Genomic DNA, 13980 nt, shown 5'->3' with positions numbered 1-13980 from the left:
GTACCAGAGCACACCCATGCCGCACCTGCGCCGACTTCGGGCTGCACATACTAGAGCATGCAATTTTAGCAGGTGCGGCGCAAAGTCGGCTGAGCTGACAAGCTTAGAGAATTTGATGCAATAACACGGCCGCGGCTGGCACAAACAGGTTTAACTCTGGAGAAATGGGAGAGTCTTGCATTAGGCGCCGTCATACTGACAATGGTGAACCCATTACGTCACTGCTTTTTTGGAATTCATGTATTATGACAGCGAAATTCTTGTATTTTTATTCCAGTAACCTTGGATAATCCGTCTGGCTAGTCTCACGGTCTAAACGAAAGGCGCCTGTACATAACTGTACATGTGACTGGTATTTTGATTTGCCGCGAGTCCAGCTTCCGAAGTTTTTATTTTCAGAACGCGAGGAATTTGCCTCTTTTTTAAAGTTTTTGTTTTGTTGTCGGCGAGACTCTAGGGAACTTTCGCCTTTGTGAAAGAGCGAGAAGGTGAGAATATTAGAATAAATGAATCAATAGCGTTTTACTGGAAAGGAGGGATGGCACTAAACAAGAGAGAAAAAACACTGGTATTGGCTGAAAGCCAAGCACTCGTTGCCGAAGTTTCTGTATTTTGGGAGCAAGTGCCGGCTCTTACGCATGCTTTTAAGCGGCGAAGAAGAATAGAATATGCAGGAAAAAAATATTTGAATTCAAACCAGTGCATGAGAAGATGACATAAACATATTCTACTGCTCTCTGGTCTAGTTATCGCGCACACACCCGGCTGCAGTACCTCGTATATTTTCTATACATTGCAGCCTGTTTTGGCAGCTGTGGCACCCGGCCCTCCAGATCACTAAACGAAGCAATCTGTATTTTTGGAGGTAGATCCGCCATAACATGATCACGAAAAATTAATATATGAGTACCTGCTACAACTGAGGTCGGCTTCGCCTACCTGGATCAGACGTCATCGCTTTTCACAACCTCATATATTAGTGAGTGATCGCAGGTTGACACCGCCACAGAAAAAAATGTTGATTCTTTCATGGACTGTTGGGCATCCTCAGAAAAACTTTGGTAGAAGATAGGATGTTATATGTGATTTAAGGCTTGCTAATAAAAACGCTGTTCTGATTCTGTTATTGAACTCGCTGTCCCAAATGATTGGTGAAAGAATGGAGCCAAACCATGCAAACCACACGAAAGAACAAAGACTACACACAGGCCAATTTCAGTTCAAGTGTGCACCATCTAGCCCAAAAAAAGTTTCAATGCAGTTCCAAATGATTGGTCAAGGATGAGAACAAGTCAAGACGATAACCACTTGTATGAAGCTGCTATAAGGTGTTTGTCTGGGCTAGTCGGTACATGGTACTAAATGAAGGCAATGCGCACGAAAGGCGGGACTGAGAAAGAGACAGCTTGTGTAGGTTGTGATGGTTTGCTTTTTTTGTTGTGTTTTTTTGACTATCATCACTGATGCTGTTCTTCTGTTGATTGTGCTCCTTTCCGCCTATTTATTGCGTGCGAGCAATAAAACCTTTCAGCCGTAAGTCAGCGCTGTGTTTGTCTCTTTCTCAGTCCCGCCTTTAGTGCGCTGTGCCTTCATTTAGTACCATGAAGCTGCTGTTTAAGGGCAGCTATCCTCGTCGTAGAAAAACTCAGGCCCAACGCAGTACTGTCTTCTGGGATTGCCATTTTCCGCGTTTTATTTCATCGTCTTTTGTCACTGAAGTCGCGAGGGACGCATTTGGCCGTATAATGTAGCCGTGTGAGTTTGAATCTATAACCGGAACTGTCCACGTGAAGAGAAGCGGAAAGCTGAGCCGAACGTAAGCGGATCTTGTTTCCAGCCAGCAACCGCTTTTCACAACAGCAGACTTTGAAAGATCGGCTTATGTTGAAAATCGAAAGAGCACGCAGCTGCGGATGATTCATAGCAGTTCAGAACAAAAACGTTATCAGTGACATTACATCAAGTAAGTTGTGGCAAGCGTAGCCGGAATTGCGCAGCTGCGGCCAGCCACATATTTGGGGAAATAAATGCATCGTACGTCCGATGCATAGACTCTAACACAACTCATTCGAATAGATCTCGTTCAAGATTTGAACCAACCTCTGGTCGACAATCCAACACGCAGTACCTGATGCAAGCTCGGTGCGCTTCCAGTGTAACATCTGTACAAGCGCTGACAGACCATGAAAATTTATTCAAGGAAAAGAGCCATAGCACCAGACACAGTTTTTTAGGTTTCATTAAAGTATAAAAGCCAGCTTCATCTCACGAGGCATCACTAGAGGCCATAGCAGTGCGAGTAACCGAGGAGCACTTTGAAACTTTCTTAGTGTAAAAATGACTTGCGCACCGATTGTGCTTGTGGTGGCCCTTCTGACGGTCCCCTACCGAGCTTGCGCTAGCACAGGTAAGAACTGCCTTCAGTTCTTTGTAAAGTGTCTCGAGTGTCTTTTGTTCAATATTGCTTTAGATACCCGACTACCATTCTTAAGCATCTTGTTGTATGCTTGGAGGCGACGAGATAACGCTTAAATTTTGACTTCAGCTTTTTTCAACCCTCCTATAAAAACTACTTGATTTCAATGTAAATATAAATTGTCACTTACAATAAACCTTTTTTCCATTTCATGTCTATAGCGAGTGATTTGAAATTGTTTTTGCATTGTTACGATTGTTTCGAGAAATTTCTTTTCGCCCGTTTTCGGTGTTTGTGTTTAATCAGCTGATCAGACAGAAAATTGCGCATTATATTTGATTTGTAGGGTTTGATGAATGGTGAGGCAGTTACAAGAAGCGTTAAATGCCTACCATTGCCGTAATATGATTATATAGACCCCTGTAGAACCATCGCTCAGGAGCTGTTACTGAACACCGGTATACGAGATAAAGGTCAGTGAAGGTTGTTTTATGTTTCAAGGCTGACAAATCAAAACAGCGAACAAATTTAGAAACATAATGAGGAGATGGACTTTTCGGTTCTTCTTTGCTGTGTTTTGCGAAATCCAGACTTTTGTGAGTGTCTAAATCAGAACGCATATTCACATTTGCGCAACCAATGCATTTTTTGGTGCAGGAATTTCAGCTCTTTTAAATTAGATATTGTATTCCATGCGCTAAACGCTAGCTTGGAGTTTTCGTCTAAACGAGCACCCTACTCACCCTCAAAAAGAAAATAACTGGTTGAACATACAGCGCTGCTTGTAGAACGATGCTAAGGCCACTTAAAAAAGCAAAGAATGGTAAATCATAAAACGCTGTGGAAAAATGAAAATGAAAATTTATTTGTAAAAATCAGTTGTCATTCATGGTGGCAGCCAACAGCCACCAAAACCAAGGAGCGTATGAGATGTCTTTCTTAATATATGGTTATTCATCAATGGTGGATTATAAAGCCTAAGAAAATAACAACCACATGTCGATGATGGTATCCCAGCCCACGACTTCCGAATTGCGCGTCCGGTGCTCTACCAACTGAGCTACGGCCATTTCTTATTTCTGTATTGCATTGGGGCTACTGCGACTGATGTCCAGTCATCTGCTTTGGGGGGGGGGGGGGGTATTTATGTGTAGTGTAAGCAAACCTTTTAAGTGTTCACCACCCCCACCGTGAGCCATTGTGCTGGACGTAGCACGTACTGTATTACCGCGAATGATATGTAGGAACGTGGTCAAACGAAGAGGGTGGAAACTCTGCGAGAACCCTCTTATGATACCTGAGGCATAAATACTTCATGTTTCGAGGCTGTCGGTAAACTATTAGGCATGTTATCTGTGAGTTATTGCACTTGGCCGGGCCAGAGACCATTGGCACCGCGTAGACTTGACCCTCGCCTACCAAAGGCTCTCTTCAACGAGCACAAATTGTGTAAGTGAAACGGCCAGGGGGGATCTGGACGGGCTGCCTAGCAAATGCAGCATGCACTAGTTTCGGGGCAGTGCTTTCCTAACTGCGTTATCAAAATGACGAACTAGCTCTGGCATTCTCGCCAGTGCGTTTAGTAAGAGCAATTTTTTTTTTGGAACCCAGCGGCCCACAAGAAAGTTAACCTTCCTTTATGTTTTGTTTTTAAAAGGATGTATTACTTAATGCGGCGTTCGCCACAGCAGGACACTTTTTCTGACGTTTACGCATATCTTAGCATGCTTACATTGACTAAAGCTAAATAACTCTCCAAATTGTGTGATACGAGTGACAAAACATCGCATTGATGGCAGACGACCATAAGCAAAGGGGTTTGAAATTGTAAATTCGCGGTAAGTAATGAAGCGCCACCACACATTTAACCCTGCAGTCTTCCTGGTTTCCGGACTTTCCTAACACTGCAAACTAGCAGTGTAGCAATAGAGTGTTTGTCAATAGTCCCTACTTATTTAAGTTCAAAACAATATTTTTCAAACTCAATTCGTCTTCATTTTTCAATTTGAATCACAGAGTTGAGCGCGTACATAAAAACAATATCTTGTATTGTGCGCATCGGAGCAACATCTTTACACATTCTATGGACATGACAGAGACTGACTATGAAGCTACAAACCAGCCTCATGAGCTCATTGTAGTCCGAAACACGTAATAGTGAACATGAAAATGGGAGAGCCCACCGAGCGGCTAAACCGAATTTCGAAGAGTCGGTCCGCTCCACTTCATCATGGACGGCTATATACACCATATTTTATGAGAAAGATTGCAGCGCTCTCGAGTGCACGGTATCACTACAGGCATTAGCGGAGCGTCCAAGGATACCTACATCCTATAGTTCCCGCGTGCTTGCTCTCGCATACATACCAAGTAAATAGTTTTTAGTTCCCTCCTGAACTTTTCAGCCACAGCCTGCACATAACATACTCTATGAAACGATCCAGAAACAGTAAACTTGAACAACGAAGCGGTAGCTCTCAAGGCAAAGGTTCCCAGCATACTCATAGCACTGCATTCTTAAACATGAAGAGTATGTTTATGCGCCATACGGAGCGCATCTGCAAGATAGCGGAGGTGCAGTATGCAGTGGAACACAGTGGATGTACAGACTGTAAGAGCCCCTTGAAAAACGTAAACCAAATTTGGCGTCGACACAAATTTTCTTACCTTGCATCGCACACGGTCGCAGATCACCGAATTTTTCCTTCGTCGTAGGAGCTGCTTGTTGTATAATCATGTCTGGAGGTACCTAATTGCGGCGCAAAAATTAAAATTTGATATGCAGCATTCGTGTCCTACGTTGTACAGAAGGGAGATCTTGTGACGACGCCACGTTCCTTTAAAATAGTTCGCCATGCGCTAACGTTGTGCCCAATCCTGAGAGCCGGCCTTTTTTTTTATTTCATGGCACGGCACTGTCCACCAGTAAACGTTCTTTGACGTCACTGTAGTAGTAGAAAGCAATTCTATGCACTCGAAATATTTTGGCCCGGAGAAAATACAACGACCGCTCAAACCTCCAAAATGCGGACGGTCGAGCTGCAGGCCACTCATGGGAATTGGCAACTAGCCCAGAAGAACCCCATGACAGACGCCGGCATCCGTTGGATATATCTGGCGAGACCGAAGTAATTTATGAAAGACAGATCAGTTAAATTTGCAACTTGTGCAAAAGCATAAATTGTAAAATATTTAGTGAAAAAATCACAGGACCAATCCGGCTCTGCATCTTTGTTTGCGCTACGAAAGCTATATCTTTTTTTTTACGCCACCAGTAAGCTAGTACACAAATCAGCAGATTACAACCAGCCCTTACCAACACCCTCCTTAGATTAGCAGCAGTGACTTGACTGAATCGAAGCCTGAGATTTCAGGCACCGTTGATTTATTACGGATTGTCTCAGATATACGCAGAAAAAATCCCGGAAACCATTAATAAATGGTGCTTAGCAATTTTAGTACCCCAAAGGGAAGTTGATAAGACACCATTCAAGAATGGTGTGGTAGTTGGGCTCTGTATCTCCACTAATATGTTACTCAGAGAAATTATTGCGGAAGATCCGTTAACAGAAATAATGAAGGAGGCGAATGTAACCTCAAGCTTTCTGATGATACCGTTGTGCTAAGAAAACACAGGGAGGAGCTTCAGATCGAAATTGTGGATCCAGAAAGTCAAAGCGGAATGGGCACTTGAAAAAAATCTTTTGGAAAATAAAACTAACGTATTGCCCAGTCTTAGCTCAATAAGATTGAACGAGAACTAATCAAAACTTGGTGACGCTATGTTAGTTCCTTCAGATGCAGCCACAACTCAAGGAGCGACTACCTTGGCGGTTGCAACCACACCTGCGTCCGTAGCGAGCACAGCGCAATCAAGTGACACCATCACATCTTCGGGCGGTGTGCCTTCTGACGGCTCCTGCATCGAGGCGAATATACCAGATGTTCTAGGGCTCAGCGAGGTACACCTTCATATTGGAACACAGCAGTATACTCCAGGTGTACTGCGCATCGGTACCTGCATATGAGTTCTAGGAAGCATAGTCCGCCACAATAATATCTAAAAATTTGGCAGGACTAGCTGGGGGTGTTGAGTCCACCATAGTGAAAATAAATTCGTCACTCTAGAACAATATTTGTGAGAATTTCGCGAATAGATGTCGATGCTTTAGGTTTTACTTCATAACAGACGGTCTTTATGTTGATCTTAGTGCTAAGGTTAACCATAGCTTTCTTTTTAGTGTGTTTATTCAATGAAAGTTTCATGACTCTCGCTCCAGCAAAAGGAACAGCGGATCGGTACCTCTGTGCTCTCTTTAGTGATACGATGCTACATTTCTCGGCGATGCTACTAGCACAGCCTCCCTGTGCCAACATGCACAGCAGCACGCGAGCTAAATTTTCTCGAAACCGATCCGGAGATGTATGTAGGAAAAAGCGATACAGGTGAGGAATACCAAAACGCGTGCTTTAATTGTGAAGACATGTTTTTTACACTATAGGTCATAGAACACAAACTTTCATTTTAACCTCTGTCGACAGCGCACTTCACCACGCTGAGATCGCGTGTGGAGAGTAGTGAGTAGTTAAGGCTTTTGTTGTATTGCACAGTAGTGACGTGATCGGCATATCCTGCTAGTAACTGTTGGGTGAGGAGACAAGCGCTTAGGTTTTTAATCCTTACGGAAACTGAAATGAGCCCGGACAGTATCCTCTCTCTGCTCGTATTTACGGAAAGGTAACAAGAGTGAATAAGGATTTCCTCGACTAGTGATAACGTTGTTCAGGCTTTAAAGAAGAGTTTTTCTCCTAATACTAATCGGTATGAATCGTGAAATATTTTGTATCAGAGTTGCTAAAATATAACGACCGGGGCCCGACATGAAATAGTTGATCTGTCGTCGAGAATTGAGGTAAGTTTCATTACTTGCGCTTATAGGAGCGAATCACTAAAGCGTTCACCTCTTAACAACCGACCACGGAAACGGAAGAAAACAACTCATTGTTATTCTGACTATTGTTCGCGTAAACGAGAGCTTCAGTAGGTTTTTGCACTTTCAGCTTAAAGATGTGAATTGCGAAATCTGTGTCGCTAATTGTTACGGAAATGAAAGAGGCGGAAAGTCTTACATCGGTGATGACATTTAGTGCCTGGTGTACCTAATTTACAGCGATGATTTATCGTTGAGTGCCTAGCGCACACTGTAAATGAGAAGCCGGCCTGGCTAGTATTGCTCACAGCTAGCAAGGTTGCTAGAAACCGGAGCATGTGCGGTTTGTCTCCCGAAAGGTGCGCATGGTGGACGCGCCATATTAGAGAAATCCAGATTAATCTTGGTAATCTGGGGTAATTTGTCTAACCTAGAGTGGCACCGCAGAGTACACAGATATTTTTGCATTTTGTTTCTTTTTAAATGGGTTCCTAACAGCTGCGATTTCGTCCTGCATCCGATTTCGAACCTCTCGAGCGCGATAGCAAATTAACCATTACAGAAAATTTAACCGAGGCAACTGTTGATCAATAGCCACTCATCATCTACTTAGTGCAGGGTGATGCATCTAAATGTAGGACTTTGCAAATCTTATAACAGAGATACTGACGTTAGACATTATTTCGATAAGAATTTTTACACATGATAGTTAGCGTCCTGTTTCTCAACATACATTGTTTTTCGCATTAAAAAGAACAGAAAGCCGTACTAAGCTTTCAGGTGCAGTTTATTAGCATCACAGGAAGTCGTTTTGAAAATGCATGAATTTTTTGCGCCTTTTTCACATTCCACTCTTTGTTCCTTACAGTGCCTCGGGAACCGCCTCAACCTGTGTACGGATAGCAATGTACGTATGTGGGCTGTATATCCGCTGGATTTTTTTACCGTTTCAAAACTTGGTCTAAAGTGGAATTCTAGCGCCCATCGAGAAGGGTAAAAAAATATTTCAGTGTGCAATAGCAACCTGCTTTGTCAAGGATTGGGTGGTTGTCAGTTAATACCTTCTTTGTCACGCAACTTAAACCTGCATTCTCCGCCATCAGTGATAGAAATAAGTTTTTAATGTAATTTTCGTTTTATAACCTCTATATTCTGCGGTGTGTAGTATGTAGTTGTATTTTACTAACCTACCACACAACCTCTTTTCAGCTCTCGGAAAGATAGGAAGTTATGGTGAATTGGAACTACCAGAAAAAAAAGTACACAATAAATGAAGCACAGCACAAAAAGAAATAAAAGCAGAATATTCTAAATACCTTGCATAGATAACAGCGAGTGCAGAGAACTTGCTAGGAGACTTCAAATCAAATGAAATCACATCAAATCCTTTTATTCAGCATTTTTTTCCATAATAAGCCAGGAAAAAAACACTGGGACAGGAACAAAAAGCTACTATCCTAGTAGCTTGATGGGGTTCCTGCCCCTGTCTTGGCATTTGTAGCAGACAACAGGCAGTTATGTACAAAACTTAAATAACGCCATAATCATACACGCGCTCAAACACAACATTGCATAAGTCATTTACAGGCCAGGTTAACAACAACAATAACACAGAAAACATAAAAAAGGATAGAAAATTCAAATGCACATTTGTGTCAAATACAGTCTTTGCCACTCCGAAATAATAATAATAATAATAATAATAATAATAATAATAATAATAATAATAATAATAATAATAATAATAATAATAATAATAATAATAATAATAATAATATTATTATTAGGTAGATTCCTTAAGTAACAAAGGCATTTTGCATTCTTGTCTGTCTATATGTAGTAGTTTGAGTTGCGTTCGTATCAGGTAAAGGTATCTTCAGTAATGCTGAGGTTGTGTTAGACGAGGATGATATATTGGTTTATAAGTCCGGTTATCTATCCCCTGCTGGGCTAAGTGCCTGCTCTTGGGGACGCTTTTTTCTACCCAGCCTACCAATCCTTTTCACTGAGAGCGAAAGGTCTACTTCTCAACCAAAGCTCCAAAACGAGACCATCGAGGAAGCCTTGTCCTTAACTTTTATTAAACAATATAAATGTTGCCGCAGGTAGGACTTGAAACCGTGGCGACGCGTAGAGATCAGCTTCGCTGGCCACTGCACGAGAGCACTTTGCTATCGCCGCCGCCGATCACGCCTCGTGTTAAACAACAACACCGTCTCGTGGTTTGCATTGAACATACTCGGCTTCACCAACAGCAATCGGGGGCACGAATTTGAATTCGAACTCGGTGAGAGCTTCACCTGAGTCTAATATCGCCGCCCAAACGTGCATCTGACCCGACGAAGCAAAACCGTTAAGCAGTCTGGCTAAACACATGCTTTGCACGTCTGCTCTATTTGACAGGCTAAAAACACTAGAATTTTATTTTGTCGCTTTTTAAATTTTTTCTTTAGTGTACTCTGAGCTGTAATAAGTTTTCATGTGACCTTGCTGATCCTTTAAGCTGCTCCTCCCCCTGAAATATTCCTACTCTGTGGGCTGGCACACCAACCCTTGCGCTGACCTTAAAGAGCGTTTCATTACAGAATTCCCACCTCCCTTATATTGCGCCTGAAAGTGGTGTCTGAGACTTAACCATGTCACGAAGGAGAGAATACATTGCATTCTTAGGACTGTGAGCAAAATTTACCCCCCACACTGGTCAGGTTCTCGTATTGCATCGTTCGTGCTGTTCCAAAATATATATAGATGTATATATAGCAGGAGCCGGCATATAGGAGAAAGAATGACAGAAAATTTGCGTGGAGAAGGTGGGCGCACCTAGCGCAGGAGCAAGCTAATTGGAGGTATTTGGGTGAAACCTTTTGTGGTAGTCAAATGGGTCAGTTAGAGAGGGAACCTATATATATATATATATATATATATATATATATATATATATATATATATATATATATATATATATATATATATATATATATATATATATATATATAAAATTCAAAGTTGAAAACGCTTCATTTAGCCATAGATTTATTTTGAGTCGACGTTTCGGACAGAGCCTGTCCTTTCTCAAGACTGAAGTTACAGGGGTCTTCTTCCTCTTCTTAAGGAGTTGGCACTGGCACACATGTACGACACATGAACAAAAGAAACAAACGGTGGCAAAGAATACTAGAAAAGATACAGATAGAAAGGGAAAAAAGGGGGAACAAATAAAAAAGAAAAACGTGTTGTACCCCGCCGCCCACCCCGAAGCCGCGGGGAGCCGACCCCGGACGAGAGAAACAAAAAAAAGGAAAACACGGAGCGGGAGAGGATAATGGCTACCCATCAAGGCAACAGAGCGGCGGCGTGTAAGGTGGACAGGAGCAGACGGTGGCGGGATCGCCCTACACACAAAAGTTAAAGACGCGTGCACTCGCGTGCCCCGTACACAAAGAGTAAACAAATAAACAGAATAAAATGCAGACAGGGTCGGAGCTTCCGTCATCTTGAACCACTTCGGCAGCCAGAGCCAAGGCCGAATCAGCGGCGCCGTGAGCTTAACTAAACACACGTGCACTGTGCATGAAAACACCCAGACACACAGCAGTAAAACATCCGAGCTCATGCCAGTGTCGTGTGGCGGCTAAATGACAATGGCGGGAGCATTTAAGCGAGTAAGGTGTACAGAAACAGACGGTGGCGGAATTGTCCAACATATATAAATTGGAGATGCTTGCACTCGCGTGACCTGGCCAGAAAAAGTAAACAAATAAACAAAATAAAATGCAGACAGGACAGGAGACTTCCGTCATCTGGAACCATTTCCGCAGCCCGAGTCAAGGTAGAATCAGCGGCGCCGTGAGCTTAACTACACACACGTGCACTGTGCCTGAAAACACCCACAAAAAAAAAGTGGAAAAACATCCGAGTTCGGCCAAGTGTGGTGTGGGAGGTAAATGTGAATGGCGTGAGCAATTAGGCAAGGGTTCTTCAATTGCACCCCGTCGTCAAGGTAATCGAACTGGGAAGATAGGGGCAGGATGGGGTAGGGAATGAAGAAATTTGTGTGAGCTTGAAAAAGATGTCGCTGGCAAGAAACGACCGAGGTATGTCAAGCTGGCTCTCGTAATGTCAGCAACGGCCCTGCAAGGGGCGGATGGAGGACAATACACCTGGACTTTCATTAATGCCGTGAGGAATTGTTTCAAATTTGTAAATGAAGTACGACTCGCGTTGTTCTCTTTCCCGGGTGTTGTGGAACCCACCCTGTAGGACTGTTAACTTCATTGCATCAAATGGGTGGTTTCGCTCATTAATGTGTTTTGACAAGGGAAGGTTGGATAGGGATAAGATATGCGCGCGGTGGTTATTAAAGCGAATTCGTAGAGGGTTGACGGTCTGTCCAATGTACTGCATACTGCACACACTGCATTCTAGGAGGTATATTACGTTGCAGGAATCACAATCAAAGTTGCCATTAATTTCCCATTTGAAGCCTGAAGCTGTGCTTACTGCACAGCTTGATGTTTGTATGTGTTTGCAGACCTGGCATCTACTTTTTCCACAGGGCCGGCACCCCAAAACCGGCTGGTTATTTGTTTTTGAGTGTACAAGAATATTTTTAATGTTTTTTGGTCGTCTGTAGATCACGTGAGGGGGAGCAGTGAAAATTTTGGTGAGGCGCTCGCTTTGTTCGAGGATGTTGAAATGTTTTCTGAGGATGTTGTTTACGTTAGGCGGGTTACTGGTATTCTGTTTATTTGTTTACTCTTTGTGTACGGGGCACGCGAGTGCACGCGTCTTTAACTTTTGTGTGTAGGGCGATCCCGCCACCGTCTGCTCCTGTCCACCTTACACGCCGCCGCTCTGTTGCCTTGATGGGTAGCCATTATCCTCTCCCGCTCCGTGTTTTCCTTTTTTTTTTGTTTCCCTCGTCCGGGGTCGGCTCCCCGCGGCTTCGGGGTGGGCGGCGGGGTACAACACGTTTTTCTTTTTTATTTGTTCCCCCTTTTTTCCCTTTCTATCTGTATCTTTTCTAGTATTCTTTGCCACCGTTTGTTTCTTTTGTTCATGTGTCGTACATGTGTGCCAGTGCCAACTCCTTAAGAAGAGGAAGAAGACCCCTGTAACTTCAGTCTTGAGAAAGGACAGGCTCTGTCCGAAACGTCGACTCAAAATAAATCTATGGCTAAATGAAGCGTTTTCAACTTTGAATTTTTGCCTCTAGCAACCAAATACGTTTATCTGTCTATACTGCATATATATATATATATATATATATATATATATATATATATATATATATATATATATATATATATATATATATATATATATATATATATATATATATATATACCAAAAGTGATTTCTGGCAGCTGATTTGGTCAATATAATATATCACCAAAAATTGAAGAAACATAACAGGATTTAATTCACGACGTTTCGGCTGGAGGACCAGCCTTTTTCGAGGCCTTAAAAAGGCTGGTCCTCCAGCCGAAACGTCGTGAATTAAATCCTGTTATATTTCTTCAATTTTTGGTGATTTTATATATATATATATATATACACCCGGTGTGTCAACGAACACACTCAAAACATTTTCAAAAATAGTCTTTTTGGGGTAAAAATATGACTTTTGTGGTATAGTACTACGACTGTCGGCGGACACCAGAGAACCGGTGAATAGTCTTAGGTAGAAAGCTGGTTAGCTAATTTTTAATAATAACATTTTAACTACTACATTTAGGCACCTAATTGCAGATGAGAGATTTGTGTCCGGTCGTTAGTAATAGCCATATCAGTTTTTAGAATGTAGAAAACGCGATTATCCTGTCAGTGTGGCTCGACAAAATTTGGCTTTTCCGACTTGTTGCGCTCCCTGGAGGGGTTCCTCTGCCTGCATGCGTTCGAAAGGCCATGTATTTTCGCAGGATGCAGCCGTATTTTGTCGAGCCACTGCGGAGAGCGTAATCGCGTTTTCAAAATTCTAAATATTGATCTGACTATCACTGACGATCGGCTTCAAATCTCTAATTGTAACTAGGTGCCTAACTCAGCTAGTTATAAAGTTAATTATTAAAATTTTTTACCTATCTTACTACATAAGTCGATTCAAAGGTTTTCTGGTGTCAGCTAAGACTGCTAACAATACAGCGCAAGAGCCATATTTTTAACAGAAGAAAACTACTCTTGAAAATTTTTGAAAATATATATATATATATATATATATATATATATATATATATATATATATATATATATATATATATATATATATATATATATATATATATATATATATATATATATATATAAGAGCGACTGAAGCGGACGAGAGCTTGGCTGCCTAGGACTGTGATTAACGACGAGTTACTTTTTTAAATTGTTTTTTCAGTCCAATTAAGCTATATTGCCGCACACGGGTCTTACTTTCACAGCGAGTAACGTTTTTGTTAAGTTTTAACAGATTACTGTGTCTACTGGGCTCTTTTTGTATCCTGTTTTTGTTGTTCCAGACGGCCGGTGACGGCATCAAGACTCTCATAAATGTAAGTCCTTGAAAGTTCAGGAAACAATCTGTGTTTGACACTGAATCCGACGAAACGTGCTGAAGTTAAGAGAAGCAAACATAGCTATAACTAC

General features: G+C 42.1%; 1 protein-coding gene across 1 annotated transcript in view; it reads left to right on the top strand.

Moving 5' to 3' along the window:
* Window positions 1–2288: 2288 nt before the first annotated feature.
* Window positions 2289–13980, top strand: part of LOC144102356 (uncharacterized) — an 87072-nt gene continuing 75380 nt past the window's right edge. Inside the window, exons 1-4 of the mRNA XM_077635647.1 lie at window positions 2289–2407; window positions 6206–6378; window positions 8216–8254; window positions 13854–13886. Coding sequence (XP_077491773.1) covers window positions 2338–2407; window positions 6206–6378; window positions 8216–8254; window positions 13854–13886 — 315 coding nt within the window. The 5' untranslated portion in view covers window positions 2289–2337. The remainder of the gene's footprint in view (window positions 2408–6205; window positions 6379–8215; window positions 8255–13853; window positions 13887–13980) is intronic.

Source organism: Amblyomma americanum, chromosome 8 (genome assembly GCF_052857255.1).
Source record: "Amblyomma americanum isolate KBUSLIRL-KWMA chromosome 8, ASM5285725v1, whole genome shotgun sequence".
Lineage (NCBI taxonomy): Eukaryota > Metazoa > Arthropoda > Arachnida > Ixodida > Ixodidae > Amblyomma > Amblyomma americanum.
This window is presented reverse-complemented; position numbering and strand designations above follow the sequence as displayed.